The sequence below is a fragment of the Apus apus genome, chromosome 3 (assembly GCF_020740795.1).
Source record: "Apus apus isolate bApuApu2 chromosome 3, bApuApu2.pri.cur, whole genome shotgun sequence".
Lineage (NCBI taxonomy): Eukaryota > Metazoa > Chordata > Aves > Apodiformes > Apodidae > Apus > Apus apus.
The window spans coordinates 63416651-63444634 of NC_067284.1; the positions used below are offsets into that span (position 1 = coordinate 63416651).

At 42.1% G+C, this 27984-nt stretch overlaps 1 protein-coding gene across 3 annotated transcripts; it reads left to right on the forward strand.

Annotated features, from left to right (window-relative positions):
- The first annotated feature begins 84 nt into the window (after window positions 1-84).
- Window positions 85-27896, forward strand: AIDA (axin interactor, dorsalization associated). 3 transcript variants are annotated; one of them, XM_051615492.1, is made up of 11 exons: window positions 85-325; window positions 3254-3323; window positions 9914-9967; window positions 11626-11680; window positions 16719-16782; window positions 17208-17314; window positions 19074-19085; window positions 21710-21832; window positions 24560-24682; window positions 25632-25749; window positions 26669-27896. In XM_051615492.1, the coding sequence occupies exons 1-11, from the start codon at window positions 216-218 to the stop codon at window positions 26763-26765; spliced, it is 933 nt and encodes a 310-aa protein (XP_051471452.1). In that variant the 5' UTR covers window positions 85-215; the 3' UTR covers window positions 26766-27896. The 3 variants fall into 3 exon arrangements, with proteins under 3 accessions (XP_051471452.1, XP_051471454.1, XP_051471453.1); XM_051615493.1 differs by lacking the exon at window positions 19074-19085 and having other exon boundaries at window positions 86-325; XM_051615494.1 differs by lacking the exons at window positions 16719-16782; window positions 17208-17314; window positions 19074-19085.
- Window positions 27897-27984: the final 88 nt, after the last annotated feature.

Below are 27984 nucleotides of genomic sequence, written 5' to 3' on the forward strand. Positions count from 1 at the left end.
CGGGCGGGAGGGCGCGGCCGGCGCAGCCTCCCTCGCTGGGCGGCGCTGGGCGCTGGGGCTGGGGCTGTGGCAGCGGCGGGGCCGGGCCGGGCCGGGCGGCGGGAGCGGGGCTGGGGCTGGGCCGGGCCGGGCCGGGCGGCGGGAGCGGGGCTGGCGGCGGCTGAGCGGCGCGGTGCCCCGGCCCGGGGTGAGCATGGTGCCCTAGTGCTGGGGCTATGTCGGAGGCGGCCCGGAGCCTCCTGCAGCGCTGGGGCGCCAGCTTCAGGAAGGGCACCGACTTCGACTCCTGGGGGCAGCTGGTGGAGGCGATCGACGAGTACCAGATGTGAGTGCGGCGGGGGGGGGCGGGCGGCCCCCCGCCGCTGCCCCGACGGTCCCTGGCACGGCCCCCGAGCCCCGCGGCGAGCGGCCGGGATCTGGGGGGCAGCGGCGGCGGGCGGGGCGGGGCAGGGGGGCTCTCCGCTCCGCCGGGCCTAGGCCGCGGCCCCTCGTACCTCCGGGGCCCCGGCTCCCCAGCCCTTACGCAAGGCGTGGGGCTGTGGGTCGGGGCGTCCCCTGAGGCGAGGCGGGGCCCGGGGATCGCCGGGAGCCGCCCAAGCAAAGACCGCCGAGGGTTTCGGGCGCCCGGCCGGGAACCGGCACATCCCTGTGGCGAGGGGGCAGCCGGCCGGGGTGCAGCGGCAGGGCCCCCCCGGGCCTGGGCCAGCGGGGCAGCCGGCTGGTGGAGCCCCACGGCCTGGAGAACCGGTGTCCCGGAGGCCCCCGTCCCCTGCCCGCGGGGCGCCGTGCTCGTGGGGCTGGGGGGGACCCGGCTGCCGAGGCGTTAGGCTGACCGGGAAAAAAAACGCCCTTAAAAAACCTAAAAAAAAACACCATCGTGGTGAAAACTGGGTCCATCACATGCTTATGTGTGTCATCCGTGATGAACCCGAGGCGGGAGGGCAGCAGCTGGCGCAGCCCCGGGGAGGCTGGCTGCGGGGGGGACCGCACGGACCGGGAGTCCTGGGGTCAGACGAGTGTTGGCTCTGTATGTAGGGCGCTTGTTGATGGTATCTTTAAAAGACACCTGGCAGCTTTAGAAGCGCTCTCCTCTAGTGCTCTGTTCACCTGGAAGGTGAACGCGATTTCCCTGTAACGTGGGTATCGATCGCTGGCTAAATTTTTTATGGTGAATTTTCTGGAAGAAGTCTAGAGCACTTGTTGCCCAAGAGAAAGTGAATGAACAGATGCTCTCCGAGACATGATCTAGCACTGTTCAGCACTATTCAATTTATGGGCTGTAATCACTGTAGCTACCAGTTCAGTTGCCATTCAGAATAACTAGACTGCTGGCCGGGCACAGCAAAGTCATGAGATGCTATAGTCTCATTGTTTCATTCACTCAGCAGACAGGATGATGCAAGTTCAGTTATTTGCAGTTTGCTGGTGGTCTTTAGAGCAGGGCAAGCTGTTACTACAAACCTTGGCACAGGGATGAAAAGAAGTTCTTTTCCACATCTGTATCTCAGAAGAAAAAAGCGATCATCAGAAAGTAAAAGAAGATACTTTAAAAAACTGCCTTTATGAGGACATTTACCAGTCCAGTAGTATCCTAATGCTCTAAATGGTCTTGGCAGTCTCAGCAGTCAGTTTCCTGTAATGATGTTTCTTCAGAATGAAAACTCTTCAGACTTTTCATTCTGAGCTCGCTTCGTTGAGAAGTAAGGTCCCTAAATGTTTGCAGACAGTCCAGTTTGAGAGTCAAAGCATAACTTTTGTTCTCTTCCTCTCAGCGTCAATTTGTGTCTGACAAGAACAGCAGTGGTCTCAGCACTCTTGCTTTATTCTGACTTTGGAGCAGTGTGATGCCTTTCTAAGAAAGCTCTTCTTGGGTAGTAGTGTTGTAAGCTGTTCTTGCAAGCTTCATCAGTGAGTTTCTACTGAATAGAAAAGTCGTCAGTGGATGGACTCTGTGATTCGAGAGGGGAGGAGAAAGGGAAGAGGAGATTAAAGCATTACAGGGAGATGTTTCCTTGGGAGGAGCAGAACCTTTCAGTGTGCTATATCTGCTTCTTGTAGATACAGCTGGTTTAAATTACTAATTCAATCTATAGGCCAGAAGCTGCAAATAAGAAGCACAGAACACAGGTTGAGATACCTACTGGTAACTCTGCAGAGACATAACAGTCTGGCTTTACGCTGTAGCCTTCTCAAATGGCACCCTGAGCTGGGATGAAGAAATGTGTCACTGCAGTTGTCCAAGTGCTGCTGATGTTGGCAGTACTGATCAACACAGGGAGGATGGGGAGAAGAGCGTTACAGTGAGTGTGTGCTGACTCTGAGAAAGGTTTTCCGAAGTCTAAGCAAGTTCAGTCCATGGATTTAATGGCAGCTGATGTAAAACACAATTATTTGCCTCCTGTGTCCCAGGGGACCTACATCTCGGGTCTTTATGTTCCTCCTAGAAGTGCAGCAAGCTTGCAGCAAAAATTTGCCCTTGTTCATTCAGTACTGCTGTTAACCCTGGGTTTCCCCTCAATCCCCTGTTCCCCCTCCCCCTCTGCTTTAAAAAAAAATAGATACATTTCCAGGGAATGGCAACAATTGCTCAGTGATTTTGCTTGGTTAATGTTCTCCTTCCTTCCTGGGTGGAAACTGTAACTTTTCCCATCACTTCTCTCTCTTGCTTCCTTTCATTTTCTCAAGGGGTTTGCTTACTAGTCCTTTCCAAACCCCTTGGTGTTCCTGTCTCTGTGGTGACTAGGGGTGGGTTTCTGCTCTGCATGGGATGCTGACAGGCACAAATGTGAGCTGATACACCCTGGCAGCCTGGGCCAAGCCACAGCCTGGCTGCACCCACACATCCTGGCAACCCACCTTGCCTCAAACTCTCCCTGTGAAATGCATGTGGGCTTGTACCTCAGTGGGTCTTCATAGGGGGTATGGTTTGTTGTTATAAGGGGATGAAGAAAGGAAAAAGGTAAGTGCTTTTAAAAGGCACTGTTGCATAGAAAGATCTTCTTACTTGTTTTCCCTTGCTGATAGTAGTCTGTCCTGCTCCATGCAGTTGCATACTTTGTCCATCTTCTGTTGTGTTGTTGTTTTTTTTTTAAGTATGGCCTACTATGGTTATAGACATCTTTGTTAAAAAAAAAAGCAACCCACAACCCAGCACCTATTTGGAGCAGCAGTCTGTGGACCTTTTGGCTGACAGGGGATATGTGTGTTTCTGTGTTGTGTTCCCATAGTACAATTTTCTTTCCCCCCCATCCAGATTAGCAAGGCATCTACAAAAAGAGGCTCAGTCTCAGCACAACAACTCAGAATTCACTGAAGATCAAAAGGTGAGTATTGCTGTTTTCTCTGTCAAGGAGCTTGACTTGTAGTTGTTGATGTGTATTACAGTTCTTGGTATCTTGCAGACCAGAGTCTTATGAGACCTTTTTAAGCACCTCAATATACACAAACAAACAGAGCCCAGCATGGCTAAAACAGTTGCTGTCATTGGATATGACAGATGCTCTGCTGTGCATTATTGAATGTCGTGGATGCTGGCCAGAGTCCTTCATAACCTGAGTGTTTCTTTTTTTGGGTGACCTTTTGATAACTTCTTATACAACTTAAGCACAATATATGCTGTGAAGTCTGAACACAAAATATCTTGAACTGCAGACACTGAGGGTGTGTGAGGAGGATGTTAGCTTACCATGTAACACCTGCATGGTAAGAGTCCTGGCAGAGTACTCCCAGCTAGTCTCTTAGAATAGTATTTGTTTATGATCTTTCAAAATATTGAAATTACTTTACTCCAGCCTCCCTCCCCTTAGTTGAAAAGACTGTTTCCTGTCTCAACATCATATTCATGTGTGAATTTTTGTGTCCTGTTTAAAGGCATGTTTTTTCTTAGGAATACTAAATTACAGAACCCTTGTATTTCCAGATTTCCAAGTCATAAGATCACTTGTTTGAGCTATGACATTGCCTGAAGGTTGACATTTGCTAGCCCAGAATCCCACTTAATGGCAATAGGGTGCTAGACTAATGTAAACTGTGTTTTGAAATGTTGGTCCTGAAAACAGGTCCTGACTACAGAAACTGGAGATTAACTTGATGTGTTTAAAGAAACTCACTACAAAGGAATACACCTTTACATAGAATCTGACAGTGGTTTGTAACTTTTTTCTCAACATGTACCAGTAAGAAAAGCAAAGAGCCTGCCTTCCATTTTCTTTTTATCTCTGCAAAGAAGAAGATAAGATTCCTGCTTATCTTGAACTACATCATAATCTTGGAGAAAGACTGGGTCCACTTTTCCTGGCTCGTAGCCTTGTTAATGTTGGACAACTGTTTACTCTTTGATTGCTTCTGCTCCCTATCCCTTGCTGGTAGCTTTCTCCATCATTCTGAGCTATAGTCATCTTTACTGCGTATATCCCCTCTGTGGATACTTTTGAAAATACAGTTACTTCATGAAGACAAAGCTGTTAATCTCATTTCTGGAGGCATAATCTACTGTGAGTATGGGAACCAGAACCACACAGGGCTTTGCTTCCAGATGTTCCCTGAATCTTGTGGAAAGGACCTTGGACCAGTTTGCGGAAGAGAGTGAGGTCAGCCATAAGGGAAGGCCTGGGGGGCTCAGGAAGCAGAGATAACTGACCTCAGATGTGAGATGCACAACTGTGATCATGTCTTAAGGCAACGGTCTTCTGAAAGACAAAAAAAGAAAAAAAAAAAGAGTGGGTGTTTTGGATCCTTGCAGAGCAATACCTGTTTGTAAAGCTGCTATAACTGACAGAAGAGGTTGATGTTTATACCACTTACTGGTTTTTTTGCAAATCAGTAAGGGGCTGGTGCACTGAAACTTTGAATCCGGTTATCAAATGTTGGTGCCGAATTCCCCAGCGTTTTGTTGAGAGAACATTTTCTTCTGCTCTTCTACCACGAGGAATGCTAGTCACAACAAAAATGAAAGTCTTGCTATTGCTTTGAAAGAAGCACTTTAAAATGTACAACCAAATCTTTTCTTCTGATAAGCTCCTTGCTTTCTGGTCTTCCCTATTTTTGCAGAAGCTTGGGCAGTATAATCTGATCTTGACCAATTACTGTCATTGCTAGTATCATTCAGTTGGCATGTAGGAGTAGAGTTCAGCATGCTTCTGGGTTTTCAAGCACGTTGATTAAATAAAAGTGTATCGTCTCTCTTGTCACCCTCCAGAAAATCTACATACCAAAACAGCTACTTTTGCTCAACTAATTTTCTGCCAATGCATCCACCAGCATGCTGTTTCATCCTGTTCCAGAAGGTCTCTTCCCCTTAATATCTTGTCTTTTTGAGTTGCTGTATGTTTTACAGGAGCCACCTCTTTATTTTTCTGAATGTATAACAGTGTGTAAACTTCAAGGTTTACTTATCTGATATTACTGACAAAGCCTGTGCAAAGAATTTCATAGATTGGAGAAGGCAAGGCTGTGAATATAATTACAATTTCCAGTTGCTTCATCTACCCTTGTTTCAGTCGCATAGATTTACAGTTAGCTGTTTTCTGAAGGATCATACATGCTGCTGATAATTACTATGAGGCTGTCGTAATTTCTTACTCTGTGGAGATTAATTTTGTCAGTGATTCCTCTGTACCAGGGTGGAACTACTAGCTTTACAGCTACAGTAGAAGGACTAGACTTAGGTTCAAATCCTCAGCCCCATCTGTCTGTATAAACTTTTTAACTTATTTGGGTTTCTTTCAAGCATCACAGGTGGTGTTACAGTGCAGATATGGTGTCATTTGCTAATGTAATAATATAATCTGTTAATCTAACAACACTCGACAGATATGAACAGTTTCTTTCCTTGGTGTACTGTGAGACCATTTTCATTTGTCCCATAGTAAATTAATTGTTTGTGGTAAGAATTCAGATTTTGAGATAGCCTTATCTTGCCTTTTTGCTATTGATCTGAAGAGTCTGTTTTGAGACATTTTATGCCACTTTCCTTGATGAAGCAGACTAGTCTCCAGAATTTGCTGTTCATTCCTGGATTTTCAGCTTCTAGGGTGCTGTTGTCTCATATCTACTGCTGGGCATAATTCTGGAGTTTTAGTCCCTGGGGACCGTGTTGACTTGGATAATTGATAGTGCTGGAATCTTCATTAGTGGTTGCGAACTTTGTTGAAGAATTTCTCTGCCAGATGAGTACTGTAAACAACCAATCATTTGTGTTTAAATCTAGTCACCCTGCAGCAGCTTTTAGGAGGCTGTACAACAATTTCATCACCTAGAAGTTGCGTATATGGAATACTAACAGATGAAATTACTGATGGATCTACCTCAGTCTTAACATCTGCATCCTGCAGTTCTTTATTTTGCCTTCATTCTCTACAAATACCATCTTCGTTCATGATCAACCACAGTGTTTTGCTACATTAATTATTCCAGTTAGGTTTGGCTGTGGTTGTCAGCTTGCTTCCAGCTACTGTTACTCTTACCCAGTTTTCTGTGCAGTAACTTTTGACCTTTAAACCTCTCTTCTAACCACATTTGTTGCTTCTCATGTAACTATGTGCGAGGCTGAGTTTTCTGCAGCATTAGAAAATTATGCTTTTTTAATGCAATAGTAACTTGCTGAAATAAGAGCACTGTTGAACAGTCTTAGCATGATTCATTAAACTATTTGTCTCTAACAGCCTGGATCTCTCTTTAAAGCCAAACTCTGCTTTGGCTCGATATTTATGCAAACATCTTTGACTGCATTACAGTTAGCACAGTCATTACTCATACAACGGCACTGAAGAAACCTTGACTATGAGATCAACTGACTTTTTCCCTTTCTAATCACGAGTTTTCATGAAGCTGAATCTTAACTATTTTAAACTAGTGAAGTTAATTATGTCTTCAGTCTCTCTAATTCAGTGCAGAATGTTTTCCCTGCTGCAAAAAGGAGCCTTTGCATGGGACAGTTGCAGCTGAAAATGATAGCAGTGTTTAGCTGCATTTTTAACTTTTGGGTTGGGTGTGGTCCCTTAAAAAAATAGTTATGAATAATGCCTGCTGGGAGCTTGCCATATTTCAATAGATTCCATATAAAACCTGTTTTTTACTATTTTAGGATTCACAGACTCTTCAATTCATCTGTTTCTAGAGCCATTATTGCCCTTTAGCCCCCAGGAGCCAGAGGACACACATTTTGTATTGCTGTTCGTCCTTTTAAGAAGTACCTAGTTCAGGCAGCCATAAGAGTACAGAGTTATGAATCTGCAGGACTGGGAGCAGGGGTGTTGCTGAGTTTATTGGTTAATCAACAAAGAAGACAGGGGATGAGCAGTACTTCTTGAGACCTCATTTACAGTGTGGGCTTAAAGCTCTGCATGTGAGACTGGGAGGGTAAGAGCCATGTGAAGTCTATTTACATGTTATGATTCTGTGGTGGGGCACCTAGACTGTTTGCTGGCACCCTGTGAGGTTGTAGCCCCCTTCCTGTGGCACAGTTGGAGGGGTTTTGATGTAACACAGAACAGGCATGCTCTTTGCTCACCAGTCAACACCCAAACCATCAGAATAGCCAGGTTTTTGCAAATGTTAGATCTGTAGCCAAAATTCAGAGATTTCCCCTCCCTTCCCTAGTGAACCTCTGGGTTCCTTTCTTTTGCCCATTACTTCACACCTTCCTCTTTGCAAATGTATCTTTCCAGACGTTTGCAAATATAAAAACTAATTCCTGTGTTACACTGCAGCTGGTTGGACAGATGTAGTGCATTCTCACCCTAGGGACTGAGAATCTGCTTCTGTAGTACTAGCTGGTCTCCTCCCATCTAGCTTGAAGGTACATGTAAATCCACAACACCCATGTGTGCAGTGTGGGTCTGAAGGTGTCAAAATTAATCCAGAACTGGATGTACTACTTTCTTTTTAAAAAATCAGTGGCTTTCCAACCTATGCTGGAGAGCCAGTAATGGATCTCTGTTATGTAGCAGAATTTATCTGGGGGAGCTGAACCTCATCTACAGAGTGAACCTCCACAGAAATGGAGCTGTGGTATTTTTACTCTGCCATATTGTCTGCAACCATATGGTCCATGTTGCTCTATATTAAAATTCCCAAGCAGCACACTGCTGCACACTGTATCCTAGGCAGAGAAGAGAACAATGTGTGTCCTGTGCTAAGACGCATCACTCACTGCTTTCCTGGAAGGTGCTTAAAAATCCTGAAGACCACCATGCAATGGACACTAATATAAACTATGAGGATGTAAAGTCTGCGCTAATGCCACGTTGTAACACAGTGTTCAAAGTGAGAGGAGATACCAGCTGGGGAAAACAGCTCTGATGAGCCTGTGGTGGCAGATGAAAATCAGGTATCTGAGGCTTTTACAGGCTCCAGCTGTTGGCTCTGCACTTGAGGTATTGATGTCTGATCTGCTTATGATTCAGTTCCTGAACTTCTTCAACTTTTAGTGTGGTGCAAGGTGAGCTCAAACTGGAGTTGCTTAGCTTTTAGCTCAGCCTATTGAAGAAACTAGTGGTGGCCCAGGAGGTGATGGAGAAGCAGTTCTGACTGCAGGAGGGTCGAAGCAGATGACTGGGGAAGGTAGCTGTGAACGCACGCATAGTTTTTATCTGCTGCTGCAAACCTCCTGGAGCCCTAAAGTGTAACCTTCTTTTAAAGGGAAATTTTGGCTTTTGACTGATACTATATAAATTGCCAGATGCCCATACTCTTGAATCTCTTTGATGCTATAGTTGTGCTCTAGGAAATCTTTACCTCCCCTTGCACCCCACTTGGGGGGAGCTGCTTTTATATTGCCTGGTTTAAAATGAGACAATGAGTTACAGGTGCGTATTTCAACTTTTATCTTCCTTCTGAGGGGAAATCTTACTTTAAAAATAACCCGCTTTTCTTTATGGCTTTGTTGTTTCTATTTTTCTTACCCTATACATGTTTCAAAGAGCATTTTTCATTATTTTTGCCTCTTACTCCTGTAGATAAACTTAGGGTTTTTTCACTGAAACATCTTAGTTAATGAACAAACTCGTGATGGTCAAGCAATGTAAAATACCCCCTGTGGTTGTGTCCATTTGATGTCAGTTACAGAAGTCTGAATTCCTCTTGATATTTTCAGTTGGTAGTAATAGAAACAAGTGTGACTATTGCTGGAGCTTCTTACTTTGTGGGGCGTGAAAGCTCAAGTAGCACCATCTTCAAAGTGAGATTAGTAATAATGCACTTGCCTTTCTTCTACATTTTTAAATAAAAATGAGATACTACTACACAATTCTGCTCAGGATGTTTTAGATAACTGACAAGTTTGAATCTAAGAGTATTTCATGCTTCACTCACAGTTTAAATGTCTTAAAGTTACAAAAATAGAAAGTTAGAGAAGTAATCCACCTTTATACTTCCTCTCCCACCAAAACCCACAAAAGCAGATGGTGATTCTTCAGTGCTGAGGTACTGGGCTTCTGTAATGTGTGAGGAGGGCTGTCGTGGTCTGCTGGGAGTGTAAGCCTAATAGAGGAACCGTGGGCATGACTTCTGAAAGGGCAAATTTGAACAAAACACTGAAGTTCTCAGAAGGCGATATGCTGTTTGGCTTAGATTTTGTTTTTTCTTTCTCTCCCCTATCACTTCAGAGCAGTTGAGTTTATAAATGATTGTAGGTATTATTAGAGTTCCTGCTGAATGAATGACCCCAATCTGTGTTGATGAGGTGTGGGAGGAGAGTTAAGTGGCAGATGTCTGTTTCATCTGTTGCACTTTCAGAAGATCTTGTTTGTGTATAAAAGAGCTTTTTATGCTGAATGATCTGGTACTGTATAATTGGTCTGAAATCTTTACAAGAAAAAACAGTTGGTTTTATTATATATTTTTTTAAATGTGAATATGGAATAATACCGTTTCAGTACTGAATGAAGTTTTGGTTGTTTTTTTTGTCTTTCAGAAAACCATAGCTAAAATTGCAACATGCTTGGAACTGAGAAGTGCAGCTTTACAGGTATAGCCCTTTTTTTCCTATGTGACTTCATAATTCAGTGAAAGGCAACTGTAGAGCTTTTTAAAGCTAATTTAGTGTCTTCAGTCATAGCCAAGACTTCTGAAAACAAGGTGAAAAACCTTTGAACACTTGGACTTCCCAGGTTGTCAACATGATGCCCCAGGTGGCTGCCTTAAAAACCTTCAGTTGCTTATATAAGCATGTATTAGGGCTTGCACAGGAGTGTAACCGCAGGTTTTTTGTCTGTGGTTCTTTTCCTCATTTCCCTCCTTCAGAACTGATTAGTTTGTCTTCCTAACCGAAGTGCAAGGGTTAAACAATCCCTAGATTGACCCTGCAGTAAATCAGCTGCTTCACAAATTAGTGATAGAGCATGAGGAAGAATATCTGAGTAGAATAAAAATTACTTTGCAGCTGTCATGAAAACTGGCAGTAGTTTAGGCAAGTGTATGAAAATAATGATTTAGAAGCTTACTCTTTCGACTTTTTTTTGGACTGAAGGTAGATGTCATGGAAGTGCATTTCTTTGTATCTCTGCACAATCATCCCCAAAACAAAAGGGAAGTGAAAGAAGATGTCCTAAAGTGTAGGTGGAGATTTTATAACCTTGTGTGAGGGTTCTAGAACTGCTCAGCAACTTCACCTGGGCAAGTGTTTTAGTTACTGCAGTTTTGTGGTTTCTTAGCAGATATTAAAGCAGTTAGTGTGATCATATTTTCCTGTTGTTCTAACAGTATGGCTAGAGCTGCTTTACTCTCCTGTAGTCTTGCAGAAGGTCCTTGTTGACACTTGGGCAAAAATCAAGAAAAAAAACACTTAAGGAAATTTCCTTAAGGAAATAGTGAAAACAATGGGTAATCTTAAGAAATGCCAAGGGTGCAATGATGAAATAGGTAAGACCTGGTGCTTTGCCTAAAAGAGGGTGCTCAGGGTCAGTCCTCTTATTTATACCACTTTTCTTATGCCACTTCTGCCACTTGTCATCTCAGAATAGGCTAGTTCAGCTTGCCAGACTGTTGGTGAACTACTTCAGAATAAAAAATGTAAAACTTCTGTTGAGTTAGTAAGTCAAACAGGTTTACTAAAAAGCAGACATGTACTACAGCCAGATAAGGAAACTGCATCAGAAGAGTTGGAGAAAGGAGAGATGGGAATCTCTCTTCCATTTCCAGTGAGCTCTTAGGTCAGTATTTTGTCAGGCTCCACTTGTACAATGTAATTTCTGCCAGTGTTACAAGTTGGATGCGTGTTTTGAACTGTGAATGATCCTCTTGGAGCATTACTTTGCAGTGCAGTCTTACAGCTGATCTGGATCCAGATTAACTTGATTGTGGAAGAATTAAAACAAGTCCCTCTGTCTAATGTTCTTTGTTTTGTAATGTTTTAACAAGTTGCATTAAAAATATTTAACTTAGATTAAAGCTTGGAATGTGGGATGTTTGTTGTCAATAAGTGAGAAGTAATTTACTTTCTGCCCCTCCTGTGAACCTCCTCCTCTGTTGGAGAGATTTTGTTTGGGTCTTTCTAGGATGTAGCTTTGAAGTAAATTGGTATACTTGAAGAAAGGAAGCACCTTGCATGCTTATTCTAAGATATGGTAGCTCGGTCTGAGGGGAAGGTGCACACTAAGTTCTAACTCTTCTTTTGTAATGTCCTAGTCCAACCAATCACAGGATGAATTTAAGCTTGAGGATCTGAAGAAGTTGGAACCAAGTAAGTAGAATCTTTGTCTTTTAAGTGAGTGACATTTATCATTACAGTGGAAAATATGACAGCATCTTGAATACTGACTGGCGACAATGTGGTTTGACAGCAATGTCAGTTGTTCTTCCAAATATTTGTTGCCACACAGACAAAACCTTATGTGTATTAAGGAACGTAATGTGGGTCACTTCAAAGTATAGTAGTCCTAATGTTTCAGATAATGTTTTGATCTTTATTCTCAAATAAGTAATTCTTTGGGTGCTGCTAATCTTTGCACAATATAGTAATTTAAACTATTGGTAGTACAGTATATAATCAGCTGGAAAATTTACACGCATATTTCTTATTTGAACTGAATTTCAACACTTCGTGGTGTTCCTCCTTGCAGCATGAAATGTATTTTTTCTTCTGAAAATATTTAACTTGTCCTCACAGTAGCCAATCACCTGTCGCCTACCAATGTAATGCTACCAGACTAACAAAGTTAAGAGTCTAAGTGAGGATGTGAGTCAGTCTTTGAAGGGTTTTGTGTGAAGTTGTTTTTTCCCAGCTGATCCTGGGTCAGTTCTTGGTATGTCAATCCAGAAAAAACTTTAATGTAGGAAGTATCTATTTATCTGCTCCATTTTGTTTCCCGTAACACTGTCTGCTTTATTCTCAAAGCATCCTTATGATCAGAGCTTCCACATGTAAGCAGTGTTACCCTGAATGCTAGCATTTTTGCTATTCTTGGGGAACAGGAGAAGTAGAAGAACTTCTTTCATGCTGGCAAAAGTTGCTTTTATTTTGCTCCTGTATCATTTAAAGGGGTTATTGGGGATAAGCATAGTGGACAGGCAAATGTTTCCACTTCATTAATAAGTTAAGCTTGTCTGCACTCCTGTTCTCTAAGTAACTGGCACAGAATCCTACAAGCAAGCTCGTCAATAAGCAGGGCATTGAATTGAGCTTCCCAGTGTCTCTACCAAATGCTCTTAAACTCTTCCTTGAAAATGGAAAGTGCAGGAATGTTGCAAGACTACTAGGTCCTTGAAGACCATAACTCAAGAAAGAGTTTAACTGTGTTGAGGTCTTTCTCAATCTGTTTATTGCATTTCTGGCTTCTGCATCCCCTGATTTGTGCTTATTTTGTATAGATACTTCTGCTGTCTGTTTACAGAGTATTTAAAATGTCATCATTTAATGACTCTGGATTTTAGACTCCATTGTGCAAATGCTCTGTGAGTGACTGAATGATGGAGGAGGGGGAGGAGTCATGCTTTAATTGATCAAACTGTTCTATGAATCAAAAGAAGTTACTATTGAATGGTTTAGTCAGATGTAAAAGCATCCCTTGAAATGCCTCCTTTTCTTAAAGGGAAAAATTTCAGTCATGGTGCAGCAGTTCTTTTGCTTATGCTTGCCCTTCATCAGAGAATTGATTTCTAGCTGTCAAACTGCTCAACAGTGTGAAGTGCATTCAGCCCACACCTCATCAAAAGCAACTGTCTTAGAACTGAGGAAGAGTGTGTGGCCATCAGTTTTCAAAGACACTGAGTTATTTTCCTTGGAGAAGAACGGGTGCTTCTGCAACAACAATTGAACAGTGATGTTCTTAATGCTGCTGTTTCACTTGGACTGTTTTGGTGTTTTTCTCTCTGAATTGTGCCTTTATTTTGTGGTTTTTAAGTGTATATTGCATAGAGTAAATCTTAATCAGACCAACACCAGCCATTTCTTAAAATACACTGTGAAGTCTTTAAATTTGCACGTTGTCGATTTTCTCTTGTGTTCTACCACACAGAAAGCTAAGAAAAAATCTTGGCCGGCAATGCAAAGAAGTGATTCGTTTGTTAGGTCAAGCCATTCTCTTAGGGTGGAACGAAAAGAGCTATTCACACCATTTGGCTTGTTTTAATTACTTTTGTGCCTGAAGCCATCAAAATGGCTGAGAAATTTGCTTTGGCTGTTGTTATAACAACCAAGGCCCTTACATTTAACTTTTTTTTTCCCCTTGTGTTGTCAAGTTCTAACTTTTCCTGCTTATGCTTGCACTTCATGCTGCTTGGGAAATGAAGCAGTTGGCCAGTTTTGTTTATTTATAGGATTTGTCACTGAATATTTTGTGCTAGAATAATGCTACAGGAGTGTTCGTACATACATTCAGTTCTTTTGAAACTACACTATGTGAAATCATTGCTAACACTGGATCTCACAAACCCTTTTCTTGTGAATGCTTGTACTGATGTTGTAATACACATTACAAATGCATAGGCTTCTGTGTCTGTGTGTGATAATTCTAACAACTAAGCAACTAGTTTTAAATTCAGTGTGTATGTATTGTAAGAGAAGTAGGTACTGGGTTGTACAGGGGAGCCTGATACCAGAGTTATTTTGTGCTGTCTATTTAAAAAAAAGAAATAAATTGGTACAGGTATCATAGGCTGCCACTAAAAAACTAGCTAGACAGTGATCTTTACCAAGTTACTGCATACTGGTCTTACTGCTCATGTTGTTCTGCTCTTGAAGAGAGAGCCAGCTGCTGGTAAAATCAACGGGACTTTGTCAGGCATCAAAAGAAAAGGCAGCTTCTGCACAAGAGTCTCCAGAACAGTATTTAAAAAATATTTCTGTTGGAAAGCCAATGTAAATGCAGGCAACAATGCTGGGGTCTGCCCATTAGTTACAGAGGTGGAGAACTTTCCATGCATCGTCTTCTCATCAGCAGCATTACAGAGGGGAAGTGCTCTTTCTCCCAGAGGTGATGTGTGTTTTTAAAAACAAAACAAAAGCTAAAAAAGCACAAAACCAACCTCTTAAATCTTGGGTCTCTTATGCAGTATTGCTGGGGAGATTCCTGTTCATTGTAACTAACCTGTTGGGGTTTTTTTCTGTGACTTGGTTATTTTTATTTAAATCAACTGAAACTCTGCACTTGTGATGAGTGTAAAGAGGAGTTTCCTTTCCCTCAAAGGATTGTTGCATTGCTGGTTTACTGCTTTCCTTTTTCTTAGTGCTTTGAGTAAGCATGTCACCAGGCTGAGTGCTGCAGATCGACTTCTTACCCTGATGAGGTGTAAAGGACATTTAGTTAAATCCCCACATTGCAACCATGGAAAATTATTTCCTGTTGGTGATGAGACAGAGTTGAAGAAGGCCTTTTAAACACCTGATCCACAGCTGCCAGGTCCAGTGCCCACCCCTAGTGCATGGCTGCAGCTCGGTGACAGGAGGAGGGTGTTGGCTCAGCTCTGACTCCAGGCAGCATCAACATTTGAGGCTCTGTAAAAACTGCTTGCCTTCTTCCTGAGCTCCTATCGGTGGAGTATTTTGTGCCCTCTAGTGATGGCTGAGATTTATTGTTAGTCGCGTTTTTTGGTTGGTTGGGTTTTTTTTGAGGGAATGTTAATTCACAAAGTAGGAGAAGCTGTTTGCTAGGGAGAGGAATCTAATGCTTACCAACCTTCCGAAGATGGGAGGAAAATTATTGTAATTTCTTTTGCTTCTATATAATGTGCCTATGAGCTTTAAGAGATACCGCTTTACTGAGATTTTTCTGCCTGGGACAGTTTCACTTTCTGTCTCCAGTCTGATGAAACTCTACAAGAGCTGGGGAATTCTAAGATCGATTAAAAACCCCCTTATTTTCCTGAACCTCAGCTGCGCTGGAAGGTTAACTGCTATTAATCAGCTGTTTTTCTGTTGGGAAATGGCTGTGATTCTTTGTTGCTATATTGAGATGTGTGTTACTGATCCCTCTGAGCAGTAGTCTCCACAGAGAGAGGGAGACTTGGCATCAGCTGTATCTGCCCTACCTCTGACTGAAAGCAATTAAATGCTTTCTGTGTATTTATGTGTTGTGTCCAGCTGGAATCAGGCAGTACCTGACATCTTTGAGGCTGGTTCAGAAATCAGAAAAAAAAAAGAAAAATATTAGAATGAGCAAAGACTGTAAAGTTATTTTGGTTTCTCTGTAGTTTTCCTGATGGATTGTTTATTCAGTGTAGCATTCAGGTGGTGTCTGGTAAGTTAATGATGGAGCCCATGCTGAAGGATGTGGATATGAAGACAGACAAGGAAACTGTCCTACTGCACTGGCTGAATTGTAGTATGCAGAGGCAGAGAGGCCTGGCAGTAATTCCTTAAACATAACTGGTATTTAAGTAAATCTGGGTATTTGTGTAATCTTAACACTGTTTTAAAACAGTTTTATTCTCATTCAGTAGTCCTAAGGGGGAGATTTCCAAAATGGGTGCACTTTGCTATTGCAAAGTGAAGCTCAGTGAGAGAACTTGGGTTTTCTACCTTCTCTCCCCCTACCCAATCTGGGATACTCATTGCCTAGTAGCAGAGGGCCTCTCCCTGCAGGCCTCTTAGCCACCGTGCTTACTTCTTTCAGATGCTTTTGGAAGCTTTGATTTTATTTGTAAATGCTTTTGGAAATAACAACTAAAACTTCCGTAAGTTTCCAATACAAGTGGCAAAGCCATTCTCCACCAAATGCTGGAGAGTATACTGGGTGTCTCAGGGGCTTGATGCTCAGATGTTGCACTGTATCTCTTCTGAATTTTGCCAGTCTGCCTGGACATCTGAGAATAAACAAGCAAATACACAAACAAAACTCCCCACCAAAAAAGCCCAAACACAACAAACCCAAAACAACCAAAACACCAAACACATGCCTGTAGAAGCAGGAAATCTCAGCTCAGCTGTGTTACTAGAGTGCTTGGACACCAAAGATTGTTACCATTACCCCTGGGACTGTAGCTATTAGTTTACATTGCCATGTTTATCTTCCCAGTTTGTGTAAGGGTGGTGGTGGTGATGTTGTGGAGTTGCAGTTAGCGGGTCTGAATGTTATAGTGATATAGCTCTGATCAGGACTCTACTGGTGCTTAAAATATGAGAGAAGGCTTTAGGTTTTGTTGGTTTTTTTGTATGATCTGAATATTTAAAAAATATTATTTGTGTGTGTGAAGGAGTTGGGAGAATGGACATAGGTGTGCAAAGTAGTAGAATTAATGCTTGTTTATAGATATGAGTTCTTAATTTTTTCCTCTCTCTGCAGTCTTAAAGAATATCCTCACTTATAATAAGGATTTCCCCTTTGATGTTCAGCCTGTCCCAGTCAGGTAAGAGAGAACTGGGTCACTTTATGTATGGATATGTACCTGAAAAGTAGCATAGTCTGGGAACTGGTGCACAGCTGAAACACTAGAATTTCTAGAGCCACATACTTGCTGTACAGCTTTTGGTAAATTGTTTAATAGAAGAACTTGTGAATTCCGTTTGTCTAGTTACCACTACAGATCAAGCCCATGCTTTTGGTAAAATCAGGACTTGGTACATCCCTACATCTCTCAGCAATAGCCAATACTGTATCTTGTTTTTTGACTCTCTGCTTTCTATCGGACTGAGCACCTGCAATCTCTGTCAGACTCTATAGGTAAAGGTGGTAAAGTTAGTAAGGAGTATGAAATAACATTAAAGCATATTGCCCATGCTCTTAGATGCTGACTTGTGAGTTGAAAGCATTCTTCTTTCTTGTATTTTATAGGAAAATTTTAGCACCTGGAGAAGAGGAACATTTGGAGTTTGAGGAGGATGATGAAGAAGGAGGAGCTGGAGCAGGGTCTCCAGACTCTTTTCCTGCTAGAGTTCCAGGTAGTGTCACTAGCCTTGCCATGCTAGTCTGTGTAGCATGTGGGAGTTCTGTCTCTGAGAAGCCCCTTTCTACACCTGTGAGTTGAAAAGTCTGAGTAAGGAGCAACAGGCTAATATAAACTCTAATGCTGTATTGGAAAACCCCAAAGGTGGCCACTGGACTTTTTTTTCTCAGCAGACAGTATCTTACTGCAAAAGAGTTGTATGGATTACCTGTAAGGGTAGTACCACCTACCTCAAATAATTAGCCTTAATTCCTTGTTCAGACTCAGTATTTTCATTCCATGCACTTTCTTAAGTGTACTATGAGAAGTGTTTCAGACACATTCAGATATAAATTGTGGCAATGTTTCTCCTGCAAGGCGTATCCAACCCTGCTGGAGATATGGTAAGTTGTTGCTGCATATTTTTGTGTTGCATCCTCTGGTGAGACAATGGCTTAGGCTGAAGCACCAAACTCTGAGAGGATAAACAGAGGTAGCTTCGGTTTAGATAGCTTAAGTCCTTGTCCATATGAAAGCACTTGTAGAACAGGATAAACCAACAGATTGTAGAGAAGGTCTTCATGTAACTTCAGCTTTTGACAATTTACTGGGTAAAGGAGCAGGATGTCAAAACAGATGTTCTTTTGGATCCTGGTGTGGTGTCTTTGTAGAAGAAACTAGCTTCTAGTTTCAGAGCAGGTTGGCAAACTTCCTATTTCAGGAAGGAGATAAGCAGGGAAACTAGTACTAGAATCATGGTCAAAAGAGCCAGGGTGTTGCATTACTTATGCTTGGAGAAAACTCATCTCTGTCCTTAGATATGAGCCAGTGCCTGCTATGTAACATGATCCCTGCAGGCTGTACTGATGTAGATATATACAGTCTACAGTTGTTATGCTGAGCTCACAAACAGACTATAACATATTGTGATATTTTGTTGCTGACATTTACTACCTTATTCTTTGTTACTATGATAAATCCATTTATGAAGATGCATTCTGTTTGTCCAAAGTACAGCTGAGAGACCTTGAGTAGCTCTTGGTATGGTGGCAAATCATTAAGGCCATGACCATTCTTGAAGGTCTTTTCTAACCTTGATGATTCTAAGATTAATATAGTGCCAACAGTTACCCTTTTGGAACCCATTAGAGATGTATGCACAGAGTGGACACAGATGCTGTGTGTGTGTGCTCAAGAAGAATCTAGGTTGATAATAAACTGAGTTTACAGTTAAATACTTTTAAAATAAGTAGATGAGATTTGGGGCATATACTTTATTACAGAATTATTCCTCAGTAAGACCATGCTTTTAAGAGGAGGTGAGAGCAACTCCTGAACTTGCTGATATTTTACATTGTCATCTACTTAATAAACTGCATATCTGACTTCTCAGATTGTTGGGGTTTTTTTGCCATAGGTAAAATTCCACGTAGCTACAATAATCTAAAACCTCTGAGGTGGTTTTTGTACTACTGGCACACAGACCTTGTTTCCCCATTGAATATAAATTGGAATGGTGTTCCTTAACTGATTGGAGGTTGGTCTGTTGCTCTTTGTCTGGGTGATGAGGCTTAAACAATAGCAGTTTGCAGTCTTCAGGGGTGATCTTTATGAGTAAAGTGGACTTCCCATATTGAATTGATAGAACTGTGTTGCACTCTTTGCTTCTATATGCCTTTAATCCATAGTGCATAACTATTGTCTAACTGATCATGGTCTTGTCTTCTACATGCATGGCTTCATCGTTATCACATTGCACCATTCATCTAACCCAGGAGCCAATGAAGGTATGATAACCTTTCAGTATATACAGTTATTTCTTTGATCATAGAGCTGTGGTGTTCTTCATTCATCTCTTAGTTTCAACCCTCAAAATACAATCTCTGGTGATCTTCATTTGCCTTCAGTACCAGAAAAAAAGCAAGGTTGTGTTTGTTGATGCATCTTACATAGTTCTCTAGAAGTTCTACCATGCTAATAAAGATGTTCTGACTTGCAGTGTAACCAAAGGTAGGTGTAGCTAGATCTCCTCTAGTGGAATACACATTTTATGGGAAATCTTTCACAAAGAGCTGAACTGACCAGTGGCTTACTGTCTCTAACAGCAAAGGTTTCTCCTGATCATATATTTCTTTATTCCAGTGTTGTGCTGGCAGTGGATTCTTCTGTGAACCATTTCCATGTGTCAGCCCAGCGGGAGATATGTCACTTTTCTTCCTTTCTCTGAATAGGGGTTTTGGAATGGAGAGATGGAACTCCTCTGCCTCGGTGGCAGTCAGCTGTTGGGTTGGCTCACCTTTGTATATCTCAGATGCGTTTGCAGGATGACACTTATTTCATCTCTAGATGCTCCCTTTCCCCTCTGGCAATGAGGCCCCGTGGTTTTGTTGGAAATGGCTGGCAGTTTTCTCATGAAGAGCCTCAGTGTGAGCCTGCTGAAGGCTGATGGGCCCAAGCCATGGTCGTGGACTGGCAGTGTGATGCCCAGCCCTAGGAAAGTTCTCCCATAGAGAGGTTTCTGTCAGCTCATGGCTCCTGCGTGCCATGATTACAGAGGTTTCAGTCAAAGACCTACTTGTGGTTGTGGCTCACATGGGAAAGGTTACAGTCAATTGCTTTAGTCCCTTGCTGTCTTTGGCTGTTGCTTCTGCTGAGGCAGAAAGGAAACCGTGTTCCATGGAGACCAGCTGTCCTACTGTGCTCTTACCTGCTGGAAGTTAGCTTGGCTTTTCTGTTCATTCCAACTTTGCCATTTCATGCGTTTTTCAAGAACAGAGTAATTTTTCTTACGCCACTGTTTTAATAATAAATGCCAGTCTGGTGCATCTTTCAGATAATCCTTTTGAGTGATGGATAGGAAAACTGAAGGTTACAGTTGTTCTTGGATCTGGGGTGGGGAATGCTGCTTTTGGGAGACAACTAAAAGATGTCTAAGTTTTGTGAGAAGATGGGCTTTCATCTGCCTTCATTTCGATTGAAATAAGAACACTGTCTTTGAACATGTGTTCAAAAGAGACAGCAAGATAACTAAAGCCTGGATACTGCTTTGCAGAAATGAGTGCTCTCTAGTAAGTTTGCTTTTTAACATTTCTCATACCATGGTCAGAAGCCTGCCTCATTACTTCAGAATGCTGGAAGGGTGGGTCAAAATGTGTTATGATATGTTGTGAAGTGTCTACCACCCTGGTACCTTGGAGATCATGAGCCTGCTAACAGCCAAGACAGGAAATACAGAAACATAATGCATCATAGGTGTAAATTCAAGTTTTTTTGATCATCCTGAAAGAGGGACTGGGTGTAAGAGGGCTCATTAAATCTTACTGAAGCTGTGACACTAGTTCTAAGAGCAGAATACATGCTCCCCTCTTGCAAAGCCAGTCTCTCTAATAGGACAAAAACCCCTTGGTCTCCAGCTCATCAAGCAGATCAAGAAGGAAAAAAAGTATCAATGAAAAACCATATTGGACTTGCCAAAGGAAACTATTACTTTGTTTAGATCTCAAACCTTGGGATAACTTACTTTTTTATTAGAAAACCAAAACTTGAAATCAAACTTGCCTCATGAGTCTAAGCATTTTCTCTCTTGGTGCTTATTCATCTAATACTGGAAAGAGGCTTGAAGCCTACTAGTTCTCACTAAAATCAGCATGAAAAAGCCTACTCTGTTGTTGATGACAGAATCTCATTACTTTTAGTGAGTTTGAACAGTTTGGATTTCATGCCAGCTGCACTGTCTTCCTTAGCACTGCGAAGATTAATTTACACTGACCATGAAGTTTTGATGATAAATGTTCATGATGCAGAGGTGGGAACCCCTTCCTTAAGGCAGTAGAGAACTTGGAGGATGTGAATGCCATTTTTTTTTTTTCCTTCAAGTAGAGGCCAGTAAAACTTAGACAATTCAGAATCTCTCATCTCATTTCCTTATGTGCAGTGGGATTTGCAAAAACACCGTTTTCCTCATTATTCTCCCAGTCAAAATGTTCAACATGAAGCCAAGTCATGTTCAATGGAATGGGAGTCCTGATTAAGTGTCTGAACTTCTGCAACTACAGATTGAATCCAGCCTCCCAAATCTAATCCTTAAAAATAATATAAAGCAAGTTCCACAAATGCATTATTCTACATAAGAGCAAGAAAGAATGCTTTAATCAAAGCTGCTCTCTGTTCTCATGGTAATATTTTTTTTTATTATTAATTCATTTGACTTGAGGCAATCCTGGGTTTTTTTGGTGTTGGCTTTGAAATCTGTCAAATGATGTGTCTGTGCTCACAGACGTTCCTGTAGTGCTGTGCACTATTTGGGATATGAATCCTTGAACTTTGAAACCCCTAAGAACAACATCTTACATGAGAGGTGATGGGCTATAAGATGACACAAAGGGTTAATAACATGCTTTACTCTTTTCAGGTACTTTGTTACCCAGATTGCCATCTGAACCCGGGATGACATTACTCACAATCAACATAGAGAAAATTGGTCTGAAAGATGCTGGGCAGTGCATTGATCCTTACATCACAGTCAGTGTAAAGGGTAATGATTTCTGTTCGTAGCTCCTCAGGTTTGGCAAGAGTGCATTTTCTGAAATTTTTCTTGATTTTTTTCAGCCTGCTGGGAAAAATATGTATTGGTACTTGAATTTCCTTTTGTAGACATAAGGTTTCTGCTTTAATCAAATGTGGAATAATTCTGTGTTTGAGAGATACTGGGAGGTGAAACACTGCAGGAGACATGCTTGTCTGAGCGCTTTGGGATGCTTTCCCCATGCTGGGAGCTGGCTGTCAGTGACTTGGCAGACTGTGCTTCCCCATTCCAGCATCTTCAGCTGACTCAGAAGTACAGATCTGTTTGGATTGCTGGTACTCCCCAATGTATACTGGTCTCTGAGCTTTCTGGAGACAGTGAACCACAGCCTGCTGGCTCCATTCTTGCCCTGTCATTAAAATGATTTTTTAGTAAAAAAAAAACTTCTTACTGAAGCTTAACATTTAGAGGATTGAGTATGAAGCTGAGTAGCAAAGTTTGCAAGTGATATAAAATACAAAATATGTGATAGCCTTGGCAGTGAAATATTTCGGCCAAAGTCTGGTGGGCTAACTGCTGCCCCTCTCCTTGGAGAGCCTCCATGAATCTGAAAGAACCTCTCTCTGTGTCAGTTCAGGATAGGCAACTCTAGGATTTATCACTGTTGTGGATGTCAACAGGGTTGATAGGTCTTGCTTGAGGCAGAGATAATTTTGATATTCACACTCTTTCTAGTGGGAGCATCTGCCTCTCCTCCATTTTGTGTTTCTTAGCAAGAAGCCCCTGTAGTCAGAATTGCTTACCCTTAAGCTGCCTTGCTTGACTTCTGCTTATCTCTACAGTCTTTTGAGGTATATGATTTTTTTGTTTATCATATAAAAATTTGTAACCGAGCCAAGAGCGTCTAATTATTTTCAGTTGTGATGGCAACCTTGTATGTGTCCTAAAGAGGACGTATCAAACATAGGGATAGAACACTTGTTAGATCAAGTGCTTCCTCCACCAGACACGTTCTTTGGCAGAAGTAAGTCACAGTATTGAATGTCACTAGAATCCCAGTGATATTCTCAAATATATAACTAGAAAGCTGTATCTAACCCTGCTTCCTGTGATTATTTTTTCCAATGGTGAAACCTTCTGCTTCTCTCTTGACCTTTGAGAACTTCACCTGGTTGAGGGGGAAGCTGGAGCATGACTTCTATTTTCCCCAGCTGATGCAACTTCCTTTTTGTTTTTCCAGTTCTGGAAACGTGCAGTATTTCTTTGTTTATGTTCTTATCTTAGGTTTGCATTCTAGATTAAGTAACTATTCTTTGGGCTCCATTTCTCTAGCTGTAGTGGATCCAGCTTTGCCTCCAGTATGCCAGAAAGCTGAGGGACAGGGGACTTCAGTGGTGGGACTAGCTGGATGGATGTGGGTTTAATCAAATTCAATTCTTTAATGCTGAGTTTCTCTTGGCCAACAGGAAAGTACCAGTCCTGATAGGGTTCTAACACTGGATCCTTGAACTTACCAGAACTTGTAAAGCAAATATTCATTGTTCCTTGCCACTGAAGTAATTACTTCATATTGTTAAAACTGTTGCTTACCTTCAGAGCTAGCTCTCATTTACTTTCTGGAGATAAGGGAGACTGTATATTGCTAGGCTTACTTTCCCAACAAGTCTTTCTGGTCACAAGTGGCTCCCTGTTTGCAAGCTCCTATAAATGGTAGCTGCCAAGTAATGATGTAGAAGGTAGGATCAAAAATGTGTGTGGGCAGGCTATTGCCTGATGGTCTGATATTGCTATAGTCTGATAATGGTGACTTTTTTATACTTCACTTCTCAGTATTTTTATGAGGAAAGCAACACTGAGAAGTCATTTTGTCCTTATTAAGTGTCTGAAGACACGTAGTAGGCTGTCTTGATTCTATACCAGGTTGCTCTTCAGCAGGTTTGGAGAGAGGTTTGTTCCTGATACAGCATTGGTGGTCCCAGCCTGCTTCCTGGATGAAAGGCATTAGTTGTGCTCCAGGACCCCAGCCTCAGCCTGTAGCCCAGGCATAATGCAGATACTATGGACTAATCTTGGCCACATCATTAGCAACTTCGCTCCAGCTGAGGGAAGGGGATCACTAATGAGAGGAGGAAGAGTAAGAGGAGAAATGTACTCATGTGAACAGTGGAGGCTTAGTGAGAGATGATGTCATCTGTGGAGGCTTGTGCCTGAGCAGCACAACCAGTGGCTGGCTCTTACAGCTGGAGTCCAGCCCATGGCCCTACCATGCCTCTGCCTGTGGAAAAACCAAGAGGAAAAATGCACATTGAGTCTAGGCAGCAAAGCAGGGCATATACAGCTTGTATGAGCCATGCCACCTGTGGCCCACAGACCTTCACTGGAGGGCAGCCTTTGATGTGCATCCCATTCTGCTGGTTTAACTGAAGAGCTGAAGCCCTGCTGGAGTCCTGTTTGCCGAGGGAGTGGAATCCCTTGCTGGCAACAGAAAAACGTGTTCCCTTAAAAATCAAGAGGGATAGTTTCAATTTTTTATCTTAAATATTGTCAGAACTTTACCTACTTTCACGTTGCAACAAAAAATATTTGCTGACTGTGAATGGACATGCTTGCCCCTTTTTTTTAAGCTTAGGGCAAAAATCCAGGTGTGCAGCATTAGGAGTGATGCGTAAATTTCTTAGAACAGGACCTTAAAGTCTGAGAAGCTTCTGCCATTTGCATGCTGTTTCTTTTCTGCAGATTTGAATGGGATCGATCTGACTCCTGTGCAAGATACTCCTGTGGCTTTGAGGAAGGAGGACATGTATGTCCATTTTAATGTGGATATTGAGATTCAGAAACACGTTGAAAAACTAACAAAAGGTATGTAGTATCAGAGACCCGAAATAGGGCCCAGGAGCTTTGAGAGTGCAGACACTAGGCTGCCCCATATCTAATAAAATGTCCATGCCTGAGCTGCTGCTGCAGGGCTCAAGATCCAGACATGGATAAAAATAGACCTTTGCATCCTATTTCAAATTGGTCATTATGATGACTTGCAGACAAGGGAGGAATGAAAAGAGATAAAAACACAGCAGTCTGCTCTGCTACATGGGTATTGAGCAGCTTTATCACCCTCTTAGTCATTGGACAAACTGTTACCTGGGTATGAATAGCTGAGTGAAGAGTACACTTGTGTGATGAGCACTGTAAGAACATGGTGTAGCTTTTGAGTAAATAACATAATTGACATAGACCTGTTGGAGTAAGTGCAGAGGAGGGCCACAGAGATATCAGAGGGCTGGAGCCACTCTCCTATGAAGACAGGCTTAGAGAGTTGGGGTTGTTCAGCCTGGAGAAGAGAAAGCTTCAGGGAGAACTTACACTGGCCTTCCAGTACCCGAAGCAGCTACAGGAAAGCTGGGGAGGGTTTTTTTACAAGGGTGTACAGTGAGAGAATGAGGGGTAATGGCTTTAAACTGGAAGAGGACAGATTTAGGTTAGACATTAGGAAGAAACTCTTTCTTGCGAGGGTGGTGAGACACTGGCACAGGTTGCCCAGGGAAGCTGTGGAAGCCCCATCCCTGGAAGTGTTCAAGGAGAGGGTGGATGTCGCTTTGAGCAACCTGGTCCAGTAGGAGGTGTCCCTGCCCATGCAGGGGGGCTGGAACTTGATGATCTTTAAGGTCTCTTCCAACCCAGACCAAACTATGATTCTGTGATTCTCTTGATAATTCACTGCAGTATGTGTAGAGCATCTTAATGGCAGATAAGTTTTCAGGTAACTATTGTCTACAATTGCTAACTTTATGTAAATAATTTTCCACCCTAGGTGCAGCTATTTTTTTTGAATTCAAACACTACAAGCCTAAGAAGAGGTTTACTAGCACCAAGTGCTTTGCTTTCATGGAGATGGATGAAATTAAACCTGGGGCAATCGTTATAGAACTGTAAGTGAATTGCCAGTATAGGTGCCAATGCCAGAGGAAATTAACAAGACTTAAGTTACAGTGTGTGGCTTGTTGCATCAAGTAAAATTTCTTGGACTTACTTGCTTTCATAAGGAATGTTTTCCTTTTAGTAAAGAAGGAAAGATACAGTGCTTTGAGGCAAATAAAGTTGCTAGAGACCCTTCTCAAATTATTTCCAAAGAAAATGCTGGTGTTTTAAGTAAATTTTTAATTAAGTTAACAGATTTTGTGTGGGAGAATTTAATGTTGACCTTACCTTGAATGCCAGATCAGCTGTAATTTAAAAACAAAATCAACTCTCACGATCCTTCAGTATGTAACTTTGGTAAGGACATCTAATTTTAGACATGGGATAGTGATTTGCATTGAATTTTATAACATTTCAAAGCATTGTTGGGGGGTTGGGTTTTCTACCTGCTCCATGTAAACAAACAAATAGATTAGCCAGTTATGCTGCTGTGGTTTTGATGTGCATCCTGCCCTTCCTGTGTGGCTGAAGGGCTGAGTGAGGGTTTTGAGGGTTTCTTCCAGGAAGAGGAGGAACCCTACAGTTCTGAGCATGTCTGGGAAGAGTGCTTAGTCTGTGCTAGCTGGAGTACTTCTGAAATAAAGAGTAATTGATACTGCATCTCCTGCCATCCAGAGTATTATAGTGGGAATTCTCCTTACATTAATTTCAAAATTGAAATCTTTGTTTTGTTAACATAATAATCCAGAGAAGATAATAGTTTGCATTTCTTCTGGTAAATCTACTCATTATTGTTGCTTCCGGTAAGTCTTGTCAGATGTATTTAAAAGATTACAGTAATAAGACTGTACAGGACACACTTTCTGATATGCTTTCATCTTCCTACACAGCCATTTGTGCTTGTACTAACTTACTTTCTTGTGGTTACAGGTACAAAAAACCCACTGACTTTAAAAGGAAGAAACTGCAACTCTTGACCAAGAAACCACTTTACCTTCACCTCCATCAAACATTGCACAAGGAATGACCCCAGTTGTGAGACTTCTGTGAACTGAACCACCAGTCGTGGTAGCTGTGTGTAGTAGCCTTAGCCTTCTAGGGGCAGGAACGCGACTGTATTCATGCCAGTAGGTCAGACGGGACCATCACACACTGCACAGCACTACTTCAGAGTCAGAGGCAAGCCCGCCACCGTTTGAGTGCAAGTCTTTTCAGTACCTTCCAGATAACAGGTTTTTCTAAAATATGTTGGCTGCTTTTCCTAATTTTGCCATTCATCACTTTTTCTCTTAACCATTACTATACTTTTGCCTCAAACTCCACCCAAGGATGGAGACTGCCCCTTTGCCAAACCTGTAGCAATAAAGAAGTGGCAGGCCTACTGTTTACACTTGCTGTGCTGTTGTAGTTCCTCTCATTTGCATTTCTGAGTCCTTTGTAGCAGGTTGGGTGGCAGAAGAGCTGAAAAAATATGAGGTGGGGCAGGAAGGAGCTTGAGGTGCTGCAAGTGATGTAAAGAGAGAGAGAGAGAGGAAGTTGATGGGTCAAGTGGGGTGGCCACAGAAGAGCTCCTCAGTCAGCTGTTCTGCTTTGGTCGGACCAGGACAACTGCAGATGAGAACACTGAACTATGATTTTTACAGCCTTGCCTGATCCACTAGTACTGAGTTTTGGATACAATATATATATTCGATCCTTTACATCAGTGTTGCTCCCTAATAGAGCTAATTTTTCTGTATCTTGTTACAGAGTGATTTGCAAAGGTGGGTGGGGGATTGAGAGAGGCTTTTCTCTAGGGCTTCATCCTCATGTCATTTCACCACCATTGTTTCAGTGACAGCAGGACCAGCTGCTCAGTGTTCTAGTGTCAGTTTTCCAGAGCTTTTAGTAAAGTCGACCTGGCTGGCAGGTTGACCCACCCTTTACATAAAACTGCTGTTCTTACGGAAACTGCTTGTATGCAGTTTTCTGCATATTTTGTGCAAGTCTGGAAACTTACTCTAAAAGTTACCTTTTTATGTAAGTAGGATTATCATTTATTTTCTATATTTTTGATTTGGTGTGTAATAAGCTGCAGGACATTGGCTTATTATGACACACTTGCATTCACCTTTTAACCTAATAAAGGGACAGAAGTAGAACTCAGTCAGATCTTTAATATCTGTGTGTGGATATTTAATACAATATTTTAAGGTTTGATATACTTCTTGCATATCTTGCTAGTGCCTGAATACAATATGTTATGC